A 19,845-nucleotide genomic window follows, 5' to 3' on the forward strand; every position below is an offset into this window, starting at 1 on the left:
TAATGTGTATAGGGGAGTCTCGTCCCCAGCAACTTCTCCGGGGACTACTTCTGAGTCACTCAATGGAGTGGCGACCCCTCCTTCCTGAGTGTCTATGTCATGTTCAGTGGCTGGGGAACACGGCGTGAGGGCAGCTGGGTCAGAAGCTGGTCTATCCATTACGAGGCCCAACTTGTTCCTGGGAGTGGTCCTTTCTATACCACATTTATTCTCAGACCAGTCTCATCCCAATTTAACTGGATAGGGAGGGTCGGGCTGCACCGCAACTAGTAGTTTTTTTGGGTTATAAAACAATTGGCAAACTTATAATATCTGGTCTCCCTATGTATACACGTCACACTGGTTTGTTATATGGTTGCGAGACATGGACGCTAACCAGTGACCTGAGACGAAGACTGGACTCATTTGGTACTGTGTCTCTCCGGAAATTCCTTGGGTACCGTTGGTTTGACATTGTGTCGAATGAGTGGTTGCTCATGGAGTCCCAAATGAGGCACATTACCTGCATTGTGAGGGAGCATCACTTACGGCACTACGGTCATGTGGCACGTTTCCCAGAGGGTGATCCAGCTCGTAAGATCCTCATTGTTGGGGACCCGAGTGGCTGGACCAGACCAAGGGGTCACCCATGTAACACCTGGCTGCGGCAGATAGAGGTTCATTTCTGGAGGGTGGGACTGGACTGTGTGTATGCCTGGGGGGTTGCAAACCGGGATCCTGAGTTGTTTCATTGTGTAGTGGGTGTGGCAACGCACTGTACCAGTCCATGCTCCTCAACTTGACTTGACTTGACTTGTAGTGATCATGTCGAACAAGCTGAACATGACCTTGCAGGGACAGTGCAGATTAAAAAATAATTGTTTTATTGAAAAAAATACATGAAACATACAAACATGAAGTAATAAATGAAACGTATTACTTAAAATAATAAGCTGCAAAATGTATAAAATTTATATATATAAAAATACACAAGCCAAAGAAAGTATGACTCAGAAATATATATTATAGAAAGCATCTTTATATACAACATTACTTGTGTAAAATGGTTCTTGACCTTTCCTTGAACAAAAGTGTCATTTTAAAAAGCATTACTTTAATGTCATAATATCTATAGACCCTTGAAAATGCCATGTAGGGCTGTCCATGAGAAACATGCATATCAAAATCTTGCGGCAATGTTGTAGTTGAAAATGGTGCCTTGTTACTACTACATGATAACCAGATGTATGATGGGTCTCTACTGTTTCAGATGGCAGCAGACTCCATTAGTGTACATGTTTTTTGGATACCCAAGTAAAATTCTACTATGTGTTTATTTAATACAGATCATTCAAGGTAGATAAGACTTTATGTGGTTCTTGATTAAGATTTTTGGTTATCGTATTTACTGGTAGTTTTTCGGTTAGTTCTCTTCCTGGCTATGACTCCTGCTTGTTTTGACCACAATTTTCTCTCTCATATCTTAATCCATTTTCTTGATGTTGCCATCAGCCTTACCAGTTCATCCTTGACATTACACAGTTATTCCTTGTTTTTAATAAATGCAGGATACATGCTTCCCTTGCAACTTCGGCAGCCTGGACAAGCATGTTTTAAATGGTTTTGGCTCTGCATTGACTCAAATAACACTCTCTTGTTTCACAAATCTCCATAGCTGGTGATGAATAGATGCTTTGAAAGTTTATTTTACCTGGACTTGTAGGAAGAAAAAAGCTACAGTGCATCCTTAAGGTTATCTTAATGGATGTAATTTTCTAAGCATCATTTAAACTAAATTTTCAAAAGATGTTGGCTGTTGTATTTGCTCTCTGCAACGGATGCTTTCAATCTGATGAAACCTTCGGTAAGACTGTTAGAAAACTATGACAATAGTGAATTGTCACATTGTGCCTCAGCAGAATCCCAAAAAGGAGAAGGAGTTAATTTGCAGAAATGTTTTTCAACCCTGTTCATATAGTTGCCAGCCAACCTGGGATTCTGTTTGTCTGCTATAGTAAGGGGGGGTATTTCACAGAGGCAATAATAGAGAGGTGAGCTACCATGACAGCAGTCTCTTGATAAACCAGCTGCTTGTGGCCCACTCTTTTGTCATATTTAGACTTTACTAGCCAACCCGCGCATAATTATGTATTGATGGGTGAACACTTCCTGAAAGACACAGTTGTCCAAATGGGGTGGGTTTGAGGATACGACATTAAGTGAATGCAAAGATGGAACTCTGGAGAGAGGGCAGGGAAGCGGGCCCGAGAGGTTTCGGTTCCTAACCGTCCAACGACGGGTCGGCACAACCGGTAACGATCCTTCTGCAGGTTCACCTACGGAACCTGTGTTAGGACATTTACATCCTCTAGATAGGCAAGTTCGATCGTCTAGAATGGCGGGGGCGGAATGGGCGTCAGTCTGCCGATTTTCTTAAGTCATCTCTTAGTCATCGTTCAGTACGCACTGCCTGCTCATGTGTCCGCCCCCAACTCCTCACCTGAATTGCTTTCGTCTATGTACAGTCCACATGCACTTGTGAGTCGCGTTGACTGTTCATTTTCCACAAACTGCCTCAGTCGCATGCACCTGTGAGCCACGTTCGGGCCGGGTGAGGTTTCCTGTGTTGAGTCCAATTAAGCCAAAGGCTCCACACCTGGTGGTGCCCTTCCGTCAATTCCTTTCAGTTTCAGCTTTGCAACCATACTCCCAGACTTTGGTTACCCGGTTGGCTGCCCGGCGGGTCATGGGAATAACGCAGCCGGATCGCCAGTCGGCATCGTGTATGGTCGGAACTACGACGGTATGTGATCTTCTTCGAATCTCCGACTTTCGTTCTTGATTAATGAACACATTCTTGGCAAATGCTTTCGCTCTCGCGCCATGGTCGGCTGTTTAGTGAATTGTTGGTGGGCGGGGCTGTCTTGCGTGCGTCTTGCTTGCCATGGACTTAGTGAATTATATATATCGATAATGCATTATGTTTTGTTCTTCATAATGTATGTATGTACTGTATAAAGTGTTGTAGCATCCATAAGATCAGTTAGTTATATGCTTTGACATCACACCATTACAATGTGTACATGTCATTTTGTGAATGTTATTTATGACAATGCTGAAGTACCTGATTATTATTATTATTTTTTTTAAGGGGAGTGGCATCAATATGATGATTTTATTTGTGTCGAGCCCAATAAGAGTTTCATTGAAAAAGTGAAAAAAAAACTTTGGGGGATTGAATCTAATGTTGTGAGTGGAAGAAACACTGCTGGGAATGTGATGCTGGAAACTATCTTTGAACTTCTCACTAACTGGACTGAAATAAACTTGAAGAGCTTTTTTGTGCAACTGAACCAGTTTTTCATGACCTACAAGGATCCTTATGTTTTTGAAGATAAGGCAAAAAAATGGAAGTCATTAAACTATGGAGAAGAGGAGGTAGGCATCTTAGTTTGACATTTTCATTTTTTCTTAGATTAAGCTGCAAAATGCTACTTTTTACCACTATATGTTAAGTTGTATTAAGTTAAGCTGCCTTTGTACTTTACTGTACACAACCCCATTTTCACAAAGTTGGGATGATATGAAAAATAAAAACAGTGATATGCAAATAATTTAAACCTTGTATTTAATTGAAAACAGAACAAAGATAATGTATCAAATGTTGAAAGTGAGAAATTGTATTGTCTGAAAAATGTATGCTCAATTTGAATTTGACTCGGGTGACAATTATTTTGGAAATGTGATTGTACAGTACATTCTGATGTACTTAACATTTGTAGTAAAGTCTTTCTCATTTGTCCTTCGAAACATGTTTAGATATATTCATTTTAACTTTTCACTTCTTTATTAGGGATATCTTAATTAGTTATTGTTGTCTTATGTACTTGCCTCCTTGGAGGGAGGAAAATCCAATTATCATGCTAATTTTTCTAATCTAGCCTGCAACTTTTTTTTTTTTTTTTGAAATGTATTGCCTTTCCACCTGCTGCCAGACATTTGAAGTATTTTAGTGCCAGTCAGATGTTTGATTTCTGCCACAGTCCTTTTTGCTGCAATATTGTATGTCACCAGAGAACCTTTAATTGGATCACTTAAATCAGTCACATATACTTTTTTACAAGAGTAACTGGCACTGGGTTTATTAAATGTTTTTCATTTATTTTTTTGTTTTTGAAAATGGCTTGACATACACCATTTCACAACTTTATGTAAATATTAAATAGATTATTATTTTTCTTCCCTTACTATTCTTAGAGTCCATATTCTATTTTATCCTGTGAAATTAGACTCTTGGAGTTCTGTCTGGTTTAGTACGAGGGATATTTCTGGTATCATTTGTTTGTACATAGTCAATTTTCAGATTTTACACTTGGACCTTTTTCATTATCTGTCTTGTGCCAGAAGTAGGTTTGATAAAACTACTGCATATTATGTTATGCATATAAACTGTTATCACAAGATGCTTTATAAATAATAAGAGCAATGACAAAACCATTAAATAAAAAAATCAGAGTAACAAACTAAAGATCACACCTGTATACCGAAGATATCCATACTATACAATAAAAAAAACTAAACTGAAGGAAAGGTCTGATGATTACAAAATTATATTTTAAATTAGATTTGAAATGGCTTAAGAACAGGAGAGTCTTCTAGGTGCTGAGGCAAAGCATTCCACAGTCTAGATGTATAGATGACTGTATATATAATTAACTGTTGAACTACTAAAAGAGATTCACACTAGCAAAAACAATGCCCTTTTGGGTAATAATGGGTTAAACATCATGTAAAGTATTCAGCACATAAACTATGTAAACTTCTATAAACGAATAATCTTGAAATTATTTTTAAAAATACGGGGAATAAAATGACGTTTCTTAAGATTGGCATGCATTCTATTATTTGACCTTACCAATTGCGTAGCTATATTAAAATTATTTGTAGGTATTGTATAAATGTAGTTAGGCAAATATAAAGAGCCATGCAATAATCAAATATTTTGGAGGAGCAAAAAAGAAAAAAAAGGACCAGGTTTTTCTGTGTCTGCAGATGCTAAATTTCATAAATAATGGGAGGTATTCTTAGTAACATTGTTTGCTTGGTTTGTAATGCTCATGTGATGAACCACTAGTTAACCCTAGTAATTTATTTATGGCCTCTAATGAGTTGAATTTTAGAAAGATTTTGATGGGAACAGGCCATTCAGTCCAACAAAGCTTGCCAGTCCTATCCACTTCATTCTTCCAAAATAACATTGTCTAGTTTTGAAGGTCCCAAAATTTCTGTTGTTTACCACAGAACTTTGGTAACTTAATTCATGTGTCCGTGGTTCTCTGTGTGAAGAAATGCCTCTAATGTTTGTGAGCAATTTTCCCTTAACAAGTTTGAAACTGTGTCCCCGTGTCCTTTTTGAACTCATTTTAAAGTAACAGTCTCAATCCTTAGTACTGATTCTTTAAATATTTTGAACACCTCAATCATACCACCTCTTAATCTCCTTCTGCTTAAACTGAAAAGGCTCAGCTCATTTAATCTTTCCTCATAATTCATCCCCTCCAGACCTACAGTCAGCCTAGTTGATCATCTTTGGACGTCTTTCTAGTTCCTCTATCTTTACATATTTACATCTATATTATCTTTACATCTATATTACAAAACACTCCAGAAACTCCTTATTGTCAACAAAAAGAAAAGGCTGCATAGACTATGAGAGAAAGCTGGCCACTTAATAGCAAAAAACAAAGAGCAACAGACCTGCATTGTTAATCTCTCCTCATACACACCAAATGAAGCAGAGACTGCAGTACTTACAAAAGGACTCTCATATTGTCCTGCAAAGCACATTGACAATATCAGAATTCTTCAGAAAACTCAGACTGAAAGAATTTTTCCACAAGAAAGAAAACGGTAACACACAGGAACCAACAACAAGCAGTTACAACAGTCCCACCAATAAATCCACATGGACACCAGAAGCTGACAGAAACTCGACCCTGGATAATTATATAGACTGCTTCCGACAGACAGTGAAAACAGAGATCTTAAACAGGCAGCAAAATCGGATAGAAAACATTACTGTGGATGAACGGAGAGCCATACATTCACTAAGGGAAAATACAGAAATCATTATCAAACCAGCAGACAAAGGGGGTGCTTTAGTTATCAAGAACACATCCGATGATATATAGGAGGCACAAAGACAACTGTCCAATACTATGCATTATTACAAACTACAAGAAGACCCCACAGATCTCTACAAGAAGGAACTAAAAAAGATAGTAAGCAGCTTTCCTCTTGACATCAGGGATCATGTAAATAGTTTAATTCCTGAGAACCCCAAAATGGGCTACTTCTACATGCTTCCTAAAATCCACAAAGCAGGGAACCCAGGAAGGCCTATAATCTCAGGAATTGGCTCCCTTACAGAAAATGTTTCAGGTTGGGTGGAGCACATCCTTAAACCCCTCGCCCGCAATACAACCAGCTACATCCAGGACACCACTGACTTCTTAAAAAAAAAACTGTCTGCTATAGGCCCCTTATCTGAGGGAATCTTACTGGCCACAATGGATGTTGAGGCACTTTACACAAATATCCCCCATTGTGATGGCATATTGGCATGTAAAACGTACCTCAAACAACATGACTTACCCACAGAGTCAGTTATACAAATGATAAAATTCACTCTAACACATAATTTATTCTCTTTTGGACAAGATTTCTACTTGCAACAAATGGGGACTGCAATGGGCTGTCGGTTTGCACCTCACTATGCAAACCTATTTATGGCAAAATTGGAGGAAGATTTTATGTCAATGTGCGTCTTAAAACCAGTGTTGTATCTCTGTTACATAGATGACAACTTCATAATGTGGACTCCCAGTGAGAAGGACCTCCTCCATTTTCATAATGAATATAATTCTTTTCACCCCAACATAAAACTGAAACTGAATTACTCAAAAACAGAAGTCAGCTTCCTTGACACCACCATTCAACTGAAAGACAATACCCTTGTAACTTCTGTTTTTCACAAACCAACAGACAGACGGACCTACCTGAGAAGTGATAGCTTCCTCCCCAAGCATACAAGGCGCTCCATTATTTTCAGCCAAGCAATTCAATACAGTCGTACTTGCTTAGACCCAACAGACTGGGATAAACAACTGCAGGAGCTTAGACAAGATTTCATCAGACAAGGTTATACCCCCAAAACAACAAATGCTCAAATAAGAAGTGCTAATGCCATACCCAGAGACAAGCTTCTGGAATATAAAAACAAAGACAACAAGAACCTCATCCCCCTTGTTGTCACCTACAACTCACATCTTGAAGCACTTCGAAAAATTATAAAAGAACTTCAGCCAATACTAAACAATGACCAAACACTGAAAAATGTATTTCCTGAACCTCCCCTCCTGGCATACAGACAACCACCAAACCTGCAGCAACTTATTGTCCGACGCTCCCTAAGTGAACCAACAGAAAATGGCACATTTCCTTGCCTACAGAAAAGATGTTAAACGTGTGCTAACATTTATAATACAGGCCGTGTAATTATACCACACTGCCGACTAGAACATCACATAAAGGGATAATTTTTCCTGCAGATCATCTAATGTGGTCTACCTAATTCTGTGCATGAAAAGTCCTGATGCTGCACTCTATGTGGGAGAAACTGGACAAACACTCTGCCAGAGAATGAATTTACACAGGTTCCACATTAAACGTGGCAACACAGATGTTCCTGTAACGGTCCACTTCAACAGCCATGGACACTGTGAGAGGGACTTTAAAGTCACAGTGCTTATGGGCAAGTTCAGAACACAGCAAGAGAGAAAGGAATGGGAAGTCAAACTGATGCTAAAATTTAATGCATTACAACAATGTTTGAATAGAGATAAGAGTTTTATGGCCAGGTATGAGGATTGTTTGCATCACTGACCCAGACAACCTGTCTACAGACCCACATTGTATGGAAAAACTCATCAGAAACTTCGAAAGACTTTGTTGGACAGTTATCAAAAGATCTTGACCATTCATTGTTCTTCTCTCTTGTTAAATGAATCTTAGCCTGAAGAGGTCTATTAATTTACATTTAAGAGGTCTCACTTAAAGATACACCGATGTTGTTGCTTGTCCTAGTGTGTATATAAAACACAGGGAACTCCAATTTCTGTATTACATCTTGCCTGAAGAAGGGGCCTGAGTTGCCTCGAAAGCTTGCATATTGTAATCTTTTTAGTAGCCAGTAAAAGGTGTCATTTTGCTTGACTTCTCACTACATCCATAACGGCTAACATGGTACAACACCCTAGTACTACTAGTTCCTATGTATTTTTTGTAACCTGGAGACCAAAACCGTACACACTACTCCAGATGAGGCCTTACTCATGCATTTTAAAGTTTCTGCATAAAATCCTTTGACATGTACTCTACACATGGTGATATATAACTTTCTGTATAACATTCTGTTAACCTTTTTAATGGCTTCTGAACGCTGTCTGGAAGTTGATAATGATGACTCCACAGGGACTATTAAATTCTTTTCATAAGGTGTGCTTTCAATTTTGAAACCTCCCATTGTGCATTCAAATCTAACATTTTTACTTCATTACATATATTACTTTAAATTTGTGGCAGATGAAATTTAATGTAAGTAAATCTGCCAAAACTTGTGTGCTCTCCAAGTCCCTTGGTATTGATTCAATGAATATATATATATATATATATATATATATATATATATATATATATATATATATATATATATATATATATATATATATATAATTCACTAAGTCCATGGCAAGCAAGGTGCACACAAGACAGAGCCACGCCCACCAACAATTCACTAAGCAGCCGACCATGGCACGTAAGACAGAGACCAGACCATGGCAAGCAAGACGCACGCATGACAGAGCCCCGCCCGCCAACTCTAACCCTCCTCCTGCGTCCACCCTAGCTCTCGAGGCATGAGCAGGCAGTGCGCATGGTGTACGCACGGAAAGCAGGCAGGACGAGTTTCACACCAAACATTTGAATTGTTTTTAATGCATATTTGAGTTTTACAGTTTAGAAGCTAATCACATTTTATCGTTTTATTATTATTTTCCAAAAGTAAAACCTCGCATGCCTAATAAGGACAACTTGCGGTTGTGGGTGTTGGCAGCTGTACAAGGGCAGCAAAAATGCACTTTGACTCAGGCGGCATTACTCCACGCGCCGGCACTTCTTGCAAAGTACTGGTTGACAACCATAAGCATATACGTTTGGACAAAGTGGATCCAGATTAAGGGATGGATGTCGATGTGCAAATCTGTGGTAATAAATACATTTTAACCGTATTTTCTCTCCTTTAACTTCGATTCAGTCGTGCGACATTCCCATGAGCACTCTGTATGATATTTGAATATTTGAATATTGTAGGCTGGTGGTGATGGCCACGCCCAGTAGTTGTTCTATACCGTGTCCTAAGTCGCTTTCTCCCGCGTCCACCCTCGCTCTCGAGACATGCGCACTGCCTGCTCATGTGCCCGCCCCCAACTCCTCACCTGAGTCGCTTTTGTCTGTGTACAGTCCACATGCACCTGTGAGTCACACTGACTGTTCATTTTCCAAACACATCCTGAAACACTTTGGTCTGTGCTACGGTCCACATGCACCTCTGAGCCACGTTGACTGTTCAATTTCCTGTTAGATTGGCCATCGCAATGACAATTAATAAGGCACAGGGCCAAACATTCAAAAAGATATGCCTGAATCTGCCAAAACCAGTTTTTAGTCACGGTCAATAAATGTTGCTATCTTCAGAGTTCCATCTTTTCATTCACTTACAGTCGTATCCTCAAACCCACCCCATTTGGACAACTTTGTCTTTCAGGAGGTGTTCACCCATCAATAAATAATTATGCGGCGTATGCTATGCCGCGGGTTGTCTTTCTACCTGCTACAGTCCACATGCACCTCTGAGCCATGTTGACTTTTCGTTGTTCTTTTTGGTTCCGGCTGCTTTTCTATATATAATCCACCAAGTCGCCCGACCATGGGATACGCACGCATGACAGAGCCCCGCCCGCCAACTCTAACCCTCCTCCTGCATTCACCGCAATGTACTGGAATGCAGTACATTGTGTTGCTCTCTCCAGAGTTCCATCTTTTCATTCACTCACAGTCGTATCCTCAAACCCACCCCATTTGGACAACTGTGTCTTTCAGGAAGTGTTGTTGTAATTATTTATTGATGGGTGAACATTTATTTATATAGCATATTTTCATACAAAAAGTAGCTCAAAGTGCTTTACATAATGAAGAAAAGAAAAATAAAAGACAAAATAAGAAAGTAAAATAAGACAACATTAGTTAACATAGAAAAGGAGTGAGGTCCGATGGCCAGGGTGGAAAGAAAAAACAAAAAAAAAAAACTCTAGAGAGCTGGAGAAAAAAATAAAATCTGTAGGGGTTCCAGGCCACGAGACCGCCCAGTCCCCTCTGGGCATTCTACCTAACATAAATGAAATAGTCCTCTTTGTAGTTAGGGTTCTCACGGAGTCACTTGATGCTGATGGTCATACAGACTTCTGGCTTTTAACACTAGAATTACCAGAGCCTACGAAAAAACTCGTAAATCCGTCCCACCTTAAATCGCGTCTTAAAGCCGTTTGCACATCTCCGCCAGTCTTTTGTCATCTAAATGTGCTGATAAACAAAAGCTTCTAGCAGCCAGCTATTCCATCCCCCCACTGACTTAGCATGAACTCCTAGCTCATGCCTTGCCTTGATTTGATTATTTGGGATTGAAGTGGAGTTTTACAGTGGAAATAATTCGAGCGTTATTTGGAATACACGCATTTCATGTGTGTCCCGTTTCTACAGTATAGTAGTAGTCTGTGCAAACACATTTTTAAAACAGAAACGTTTTTCATATTCTAATAGTAAATGACAAAATGTAGGCATAAACTATATAACGTATGAAGCCTGAAGTCCATATATCAAAGAAACACTTTCACAAAAGGTACAAATAAGAGAACACGTGCGCTTTTCTTCAAAAGTATAACTGCACAAAAAAAAAGCCGCGTTAGCATGCCACATTGACATTCTTACTACTACTGCCGCGGTGGCGTAATGGTATCAGCTCCTGACTGGGGATCAGAGGGTGGCGAGTTCGATCCCGCATGGCTCTTATTCTTACATTTTTAGAATAACAACATAAATTTCTTTTCAGTCTGTAACAGCCGGTGTAACTTATCATACTGGTAAAGGTTAGCTTTTTTTTTTTTTTTTTTAATTCACTTTTCATTCCCGCAGTCGATGCATACTAACGCCCCCCCCCTCCCCCCCCCCCCAAAAGGGTTCTGACACATAAACGCTGGCGAAGCTGCCTTCCTTCGTATCTCACCGTCACTTGATTTTCTTTTTATTCGGTTTTATTGAGTGTTCCTGCCAGTCCCCACATGTTGCTGTATGCTGTTTCTTTTGTACTCCAGGACATGCAGAGGAGAGAATGATTTCACATTATTTATGCTGTTTTCACATAAAGACTGCAGTATACTCGTGACTGCATTCTCGTACCAATGCACTTTTTCCATCACCTTTTCATGTAAGAAGCAATGTACTCACTTCTCTCTATGCTGTGGTTTCTATTACACACCTGAAAGAGACAATATATGTGAAAACTTCATCGCACTAATGCAATATTATTTGAAAACGAACAGCGTCAGATCAGGTGTGAAAATGTTATGTGAGATACTGGTAAAGGTTAGCTTTTTTTTTTTTTTTGTTTAATTCACTTTTCATTCTCGCAGTCGATGCATACTAACCCCCCCCCCCCCCCCCCCCCCAAAAGGGTTCTGATACATAAACGCTGGCGAAGCTGCCTTCTTCGTATCTCACATAAAATTTTCACACCTGATCTGACACTGTTCGTTTTCAAATAATATTGCATTAGTGCGATGAAGTTTTCACATATATTGTCTCTTTCAGGTGTGTAATAGAAACCACAGCATAGAGAGAAGTGAGTACATTGCTTCTTACAGGAAAAGGTGATGGAAAAAGTGCATTGGTACGAGAATGCAGTCACGAGTATACTGCAGTCTTTATGTGAAAACAGCATAAATAATGTGAAATCATTCTCTCCTCTGCATGTCCTGGAGTACAAAAGAAACAGCATACAGCAACATGTGGGGACTGGCAGGAACACTCAATAAAACCGAATAAAAAGAAAATCAAGTGACGGTGAGATACGAAGGAAGGCAGCTTCGCCAGCGTTTATGTGTCAGAACCCTTTGGGGGGGGGGGGGGGGCGTTAGTATGCATCGACTGCGGGAATGAAAAGTGAATTAAAAAAAAAAAAAAAAAAGCTAACCTTTACCAGTATGATAAGTTACACCGGCTGTTACAGACTGAAAAGAAATTTATGTTGTTATTCTAAAAATGTAAGAATAAGAGTCATACGGGATCGAACTCGCCACCCTCTGGTCCCCAGTCAGAAGCTGATACCATTACGCCACTGTGGCAGTTGTAGTAAGAATGTCAATGTGGCATGCTAACGCGGCTTTTTTTTTTGTGCAGTTATACTTTTGAAGAAAAGCGCACGTGTTCTCTTATTTGTACCTTTTGTGAAAGTGTTTCTTTGATATATGGACTTCAGGCTTCATACGTTATATAGTTTATGCCTGCATTTTGTCATTTACTTTTAGAATATGAAAAAACGTTTGTTTTAAAAATATGTTTGCACAGACTACTACTATACTGTAGAAACGGGACACACATGAAATGCGTGTATTCCAAATAACGCTCGAATTATTTCCACTGTAAAACTCCACTTCAATCCCAAATAATCAAATCAAGGCAAGGCATGAGCTAGGAGTTCATGCTAAGTCGGTGGGGGGATGGAATAGCTGGCTGCTAGAAGCTTTTGTTTATCAGCACATTTAGATGACAAAAGACTCTGGCGGAGATGTGCAAACGGCTTTAAGACGCGATTTAAGGTGGGACGGATTTGCGGGTTTTTTCGTAGGCTCTGGTAATTCTAGTGTTAATCCATCCATTGCGCCACCACCAAAAGGACACCGGAAAAGGAAACAGAAGAGAGAGTAGGGGTTAGTACAGATATTAGAGCCACCATGAATCGTTATTATAATGAATTGGATATACAGAGTATCAGGATTTAAATTACAGTGAAGTTATGAGAAGGCCATGTTAAAATAATGTGTTTTCAGTAGTTTTTTAAGTGCTCCACTGTATTAGCCTGGCGAATTCCTACTGGCAGGCTATTCCAGATTTTAGGTACATAACAGCAGAAGGCCGCCTCACCACTTCTTTTAAGTTTTGCTCTTGGAATTCTAAGGAGACACTCAGTTGAGGATCTGAGGTTGCGATTTGGAATATAAGGTGTCAGACATTCCGATATATAAGATGGGGCGAGATTATTTAAGGCTTTATAAACCATAAGCAGAATTTTAAAGTCAATCCTGAATGACACAGGTAACCAGTGTAGTGACATCAAAACTGGAGAGATGTGCTCGGATTTTCTTTTCCTGGTCAGGATTCTAGCAGCAACACAGAAGATGCTATGTGAGACCTTTAAATGTATCGCGTCATTACGATGGGGCATGTGCGACTCTTGTATTGCCTGTGCGAGAAATAGGTGAAGAAAAGCACCATAAAGACATTTGCATGTCTGCATTTAAGTTTGATTTGGTTAACAGTATTGAACCTTTCATCAAACATTGAAGCACGCAGATCCTGTTGGAGCTGCAGGTCTGCCATTACATGTTGATAGTAAAGAACGATGCTGACATCATGTACCAGAACTTGAACACACATGCTACCCATATTTTTGATGGTACTGCAACATGTGCATTCATCACATTAATTTCTGATGACGTGCTCAGAGGATGTGTCAGAAGAACGCTGGGAACGTGTGTCAATCATGATGCATGTGCGTAAGCGTTCTGAGCATGAAATATAAGCCGGCCCTTAGAAGTTAATTTGTGATGGCAGGAAGTTTCACCTCAATGTAACAACAAATGGGGCCAGATTCTAGTATAGTAATATGATCATCATAGACGACCTTATTTATCTTGCAAGGTGCTACATTTGTTTCTGTTTAGTAATCAAAAATAAATACTGCTTAAAATAACCAGCATTTCGGAAATTTCAGTAATGGAAGTAAACCGGAGACAATGTCTTTTGAAAGACATTGTGCACAGTTCTTTGTTCTTTTGTTCTCTGATGTGCTGTACACTTCCCTGGGGACAAACTCTTCCCCATCCCTTTTAATGCACTAGAGCAGTATGCCTTAAAGTAAGGGACACAAGTGTTTGTGATGGGTTGCCACAGTAGTAAAATTACAAAAGTTCATTCAAGTGTGCATTCTGTGCTGAGTGATATGTTTGCCACTATTTATCATTCTTGTTATTGGAGCAGTATTTAAAACAAAATTGTTATGGAGAACTTTGATTTCTGTGGCATAAAAATACAGTAAGTATTCCTCAGCTCCCATCTTATAACACATTAAACATTCAGTCTGGGATGACTGATAGAAAAGACATGTATAAGAAAGGGGTAGAAAGGAGGAACTGAAAGAATAGACTGTGAGGTAAGGAGACTGTGGCACTAGATTGACAAAGGAATTAAACATTTTTCCAACATAGTGGCCACAGAAGAGTTTCTTTCCATGGTGCTTCTTGGGCTGTTCACGTGTTTGCATCTAAATTGCATTTTGAAAAGTTTGAATGGTGTATACATGGATAGATGGCAAATTATATACCATTTGCTACAATTTTGCAATAAATCCCTTAGCGTTACCATTGTAGTGAAAAATTCAGAGCCCCATGAAATCAGATTGTAGTTAACCTGGTTGACTCAAATCAATGTTTATTACTTAAAGTTAATATGCTCAGTTTAGGAGGTGCGCATTGAGCAGCAAAATTAATAACAAGGTGCTTAACGAAGTGGACAGGTGTAGAATGCAGCTGAGCTAACCATATTACAGGATAGAGTGAGACACAAAAGCACAATGCAGTCAGGCGAGGATATAGATGCACATATACACGCATTTGTTTTATTTGTGTATACTTCTTTTACAAACGATTTGTACAAGAGATGCCCCAATTGCTGTGTATTGCTTATAATCAGTTCTCTCATGAATAAATATACAGCTAAGTACTATTTTTTTTTTGATGTCGCTTTATTATTTTCAGTGTTATCATTTAATGACAAGATGACCACTGACAGTTCTGAAGACTGTTTAATTCAGTTGTAATGAGTGCATTGACGTGACATGGGGGCAATTTGTTGCAGTTACTGAAAGAATTTCTTTCTTTTTCTATGCGGTAAACGTGCTATCAGAATCCTGTATGTGCTGATAGTTTTGAAAGTCTATAAAACACATGGGAATCTGATTTTCACGTGGCTCTGAATTGGTCATGAATTTTTCAGTCCCTTTATAGAGTTTGGCACTGATACACGCACATGTCCAGTGTAGGTGAAGGTCTATGTCATATGTGTTTTAGTATGGACAGGGATCATTTTGAAATTTAATGTGAAGACTTTGATTTGAAGTGATCAACAGATCGTTTTTATTTGAAAACTTCTTTTTTAAATGAAAATGTGGTAGTCTTGTACAACACCCCCAAACCACCTCCTCCCCTTTGATGTGCTTTAGTCCAGGCAGGAGACAAACCACCATACCCTCCATCTTCTTCTCATTGTCATACCGTAGATTCTATAGGATACAGCAATTTTCAACGCACTGAAGAATTCAAATGGAAATAGTAGCTTGTAGCAAAGTAGGGAGGTGTGCATTTATGTAGCGCAACAGGTTCCATGCAAGTTTGCCTTAATACATTTTCTGTAACAGTACTTTGATCCAAAAAGTGGTACCGATACTGAAGTCAAAATTATAGTACTGTTCAACACCATACTCATTCACTGAAATTTTCTTGCGTGAATACAAGAAGTGCTTTCGGACATGACATTTGCTGTTTTCGACATACATTTATACGGTATAGCATCAACATTGTGAGCCATTCATGTATTATTGTGCCTTCCAGAGTGATTTTTCTACTTTCAGTAATGCGTTAGTGTAGTACCGACTTTCTCAGTGCCACTGATACTGTAAAAAAGCTGGTACTGTTACCGAATTGGTACCTAAATAAAGGTTCCGATGACATCCTTAGTGCTGAAGAATTAACAACACCCATGAGAATCCTTAATACTAGTGATGCAACGATATGGAAATTCTGGGGGATACCGATAACCAATATGTTTTTGTCCATCTTTGCCAATACCGATGGCCGATATTTATTTTTTTATTTACTTCAAGTTTGAATGGTTTAGTTATGAGAAAAATGTATTCTGCATTATCAAAGAAACAACAGTAGCATGTGAAACAGAGATGAACTTTTTTTTTATTAACTTGCTGACTTTTATGCTCTTATTTACTTTAAATGTAAGCAGCCAGTACTTTTTGTGAGGGGAAAAAGAGCAAGATATGGCCCGTCTCTATAGATAAAATACTCCAGGTCATGTACAAAAATCTGCTTAATGTACACATTCTGGATAACTTGAGCATATCAATACACCATGTCATTACAGCACATGGCATTGGGTATATTAATAAAAAAAATGAATGTATATTCTTTGTGCAATAATCAGACATACAGTATATTACTTTAAGTAAAACTAAAATTAAAGGTACAATGAGGCCAATAACCCTGGTCTTAGGTTGGCTTCATTAAAAGCACAAATCGTAGTTTTTCTTAACAAAAAGAAGCCTTTCTGTCTTTTCACCAGCAAGACAGCTTCTCTTTTTATCTATATATATATAATTCACAAAGTCGACGCCAGAAGGGGAAGACACCCATGAAAGCACGCAGGAAGGGGTGTGGATTCACTAAGCCGCCGACAAGTAGGAAGGAGCCACGCCCACCAACTCTATGACCATTGGATACGATGACAACTCGCAGAGCTACGCCCACTAACTGGGACGCGATGCCTCGGAGAAAACGGCGTCATTTATGTTCATCTGTTGTATGCTACACATGGACCTCTGAGCCACGTTGAGTTGGGGGCAGCAAGTCTTTGATAGGCTGCAACAAAATGATGAAAGTACAGGCGCATTTTTTCACACAAGCTGTGTGTGTGTGGGTTGGTGTTAGTTAGTTAATTTGTTACTCGAAGGATTTCAAGATTTAATATGCACAGGCGGTAACACTGCAAATGCAGCCCAAACTAACCCAAAATCTTCCACAGTCTCCTTACTGTAAAGCAGCAACACTACCACTGCGCTACAAGACAGAGAATGCAGTTAAAGAACGCACCACGCTCCATTTTACTTTCACTTCTGTTTGGACAACTCTGTCGTTCAGAAAGTGTTCACCCATCAATACATAATTATGTGGCGTAAGATACGCCATGAGTTGGCTACAGCCACGACCACCAACACGGACGCAAAAACTCACCAATCACCACGTTAGTCGAGTTCCTCCCTGCTGCGATCCATATGCACCTCAGAGCCACGAGGCAGCGCCAGAGAGAGACAGAGGCGCACACAGGCAGCGCTACAGAGAGCAGCGCAATCCTTTAAAACTGAGGTTACAACACAATGAAGGAAGCAGTCTTTAAAAACCAATAAGCCCTGTGCCTCTTTTTCATTAGCGTCTCACCTGCTTCACCGATGTAGGCCCTACAACAGTCGAGACGCTTTCTCAGCAGCTGACCTTCTCTGTGCCTGACTCCACTACTGTCAGTTGCCTGATTAAAAATGGTGAACTCCTGCAATGTTACTATCTTGGTTGGATTTTAAATAAAGTTCGGATTTGTTCAAAGGTTCCTTTTTCCCTCCTGTGCTTAAAACTCATTTAAAAAAAAAGTGTTTATACAACTACTGCAATGTTAGAGAGACAGAGAGGGCTCGCCTGCTTCTGAGAGACAGAGGGGGAGGGGGCTCCCGTGCTGCTGAGAGAGAGAGAGTGGGTGGGGGGGGTGGGGTCTGGGGCGGCTGCTGCTGAGACAGAGAGAGCTTCCCTCTGCTTAAAAAACATTAAAAAAGCGGCGTGATTATGCGGCGTATACTACGCCACGGGTTGATATGCAGCGAGTAAAACTGTTTGTCGCAGATAATTTCCCTTTTACTTTAACACGAAGACAATTTCCTGTTAGATTTGCCTTTGCGATGACAATTTATAAGGCACAGGGCCAAACTTTCAAAAAGATGTGAATGCATCTGTCAAAACCAGTTTTCAGTCACAGACAGTTGTATGTTGCTCTCTCCAGAGTTCCATCTTTTCATTCACTTACTGGTATGCCTGCAGGAACATGTGCAGCGAGCGACACACACACACACACACACACACACACACACGCACGCATACAGGCGTGCGCGAGACAGAGCGCTGGACACATAAGAATAATAATACTTCATTACATTGATATAGCGGTGTTTTCAGTATTCAAACCGCTATCCACACACGGAGAAACCGGGAAGCGAACCCAAAATCTTCCACACTCTCCTTACTGCAAAACAGCAGCACTACCATTGCGCTACAAGGCAGTTAAATAATGCACTGGCCTCGATTTTTGTTTTCACTTCTGTTTACAGCGATCGGATCATAGCGTGCATTGTTGCAATGTTACTTTGCTTGGTGGCTTATTACATTACGGATGTTTCACATGTTAATTTTTTTCCCTGTGCTTAAAATACATTAAAAAAGTGTTTCTCAACTGTAACTCCAGAACAACTCAGTACGCAAGCTATATTAAGCATCAACAACGAAGACTCGCTACACCTTAATGAACAACTGCTGAAACTTATCCCTACCGACAAAGTAACTTTCACCAGCGTAGCCTCCATCGTCACAGATGTTCCCGCTTTCAGTCACGGACAATTGTATGTTGCTCTCTCCAGAGTTCCATCTTTTCATTCACTCACAGTGGTATCCACAAACCCACCCCATTTGGACAACTGTGTCGTTCAGCAAGTGTTCACCCATCAATACATAATTATGCGGCATATGTTACGCCGCGGGTTGGCTAGTTTACTATATTTCAGAAAGCTGAAAAAAAGGCGTTCAATGTCTACACTGGTACAAGGTGCCAATAGGTACTTGAGTGTTGCCTTGGCCAAGGTTGGGAAACAGGCTGCATTGCTTTTCCAATACTGGAGGGTCCAGTTATTTCTGGAGATAGAGGGCTTGCTTAGATATTTATTCAGCTGAAAAAAATAAAAAAACAAATTTACAAACGTTTACCTATATTATAATAAACCAGTAATGGCGCACTGCACGATAATGTGCAGTGAATACACTTGACTTGAGCATTCATAATATTCATCCTCTTTCTCTGTATGGTTAGCATTAGTTTGCTCAGTGGTTGATGTGCTTGCTGCTTCCTGAGCAGCACTTCTTTTCTCCACCCTAGCGGCCCGCTGCTTCTCTTTCGTCAGCATCTTTTCGCATTAAAACTGATTAAGTTAGTTTTTGTGTTGCAATTACTTAGTACGTTTTCTTTAATTTTTCATTTAATCTGGCACTTAAATCTTCAATCTGCCTCAAGAATGATTAGCGAAGGTGGTAGGGAATGAGAACGGCCCCCGTACGCATGCGCCACACGGCCGCCCTGCTGCACACTGCAGAGAATTGATTCTACAATAAAGTAAAAATAAAAAGTAATAAAATCATCACACCGAAAGCGGATAGTAGATGTCACGTAGTATATGTGTACCAAATTTCAAGTCAATAGGTGAAACGGTTTGCGAGCTACAGGTGATTTAAAATCCTGGACAGACAAACGAACAGCCACGGTAGCGTATTATAGAAGAAGATTATTAATATTTTGACTAGATATGTGGTAAAGAAAAAC

The 19,845-nt window shown here is 39.7% G+C and overlaps 1 protein-coding gene across 1 annotated transcript in view; it reads left to right on the forward strand.

Annotated features, from left to right (window-relative positions):
* Positions 1 to 19,845, forward strand: part of LOC114643479 (E3 ubiquitin-protein ligase rnf213-alpha-like) — a 367,913-nt gene that overhangs the window by 54,519 nt on the left and 293,549 nt on the right. Inside the window, 1 exon segment of the mRNA XM_051918940.1 lies at positions 3,131 to 3,417. Coding sequence (XP_051774900.1) covers positions 3,131 to 3,417 — 287 coding nt within the window.

This window comes from Erpetoichthys calabaricus, chromosome 14 (genome assembly GCF_900747795.2).
Source record: "Erpetoichthys calabaricus chromosome 14, fErpCal1.3, whole genome shotgun sequence".
In the NCBI taxonomy this organism is placed as follows: Eukaryota; Metazoa; Chordata; class Cladistia; order Polypteriformes; family Polypteridae; genus Erpetoichthys; species Erpetoichthys calabaricus.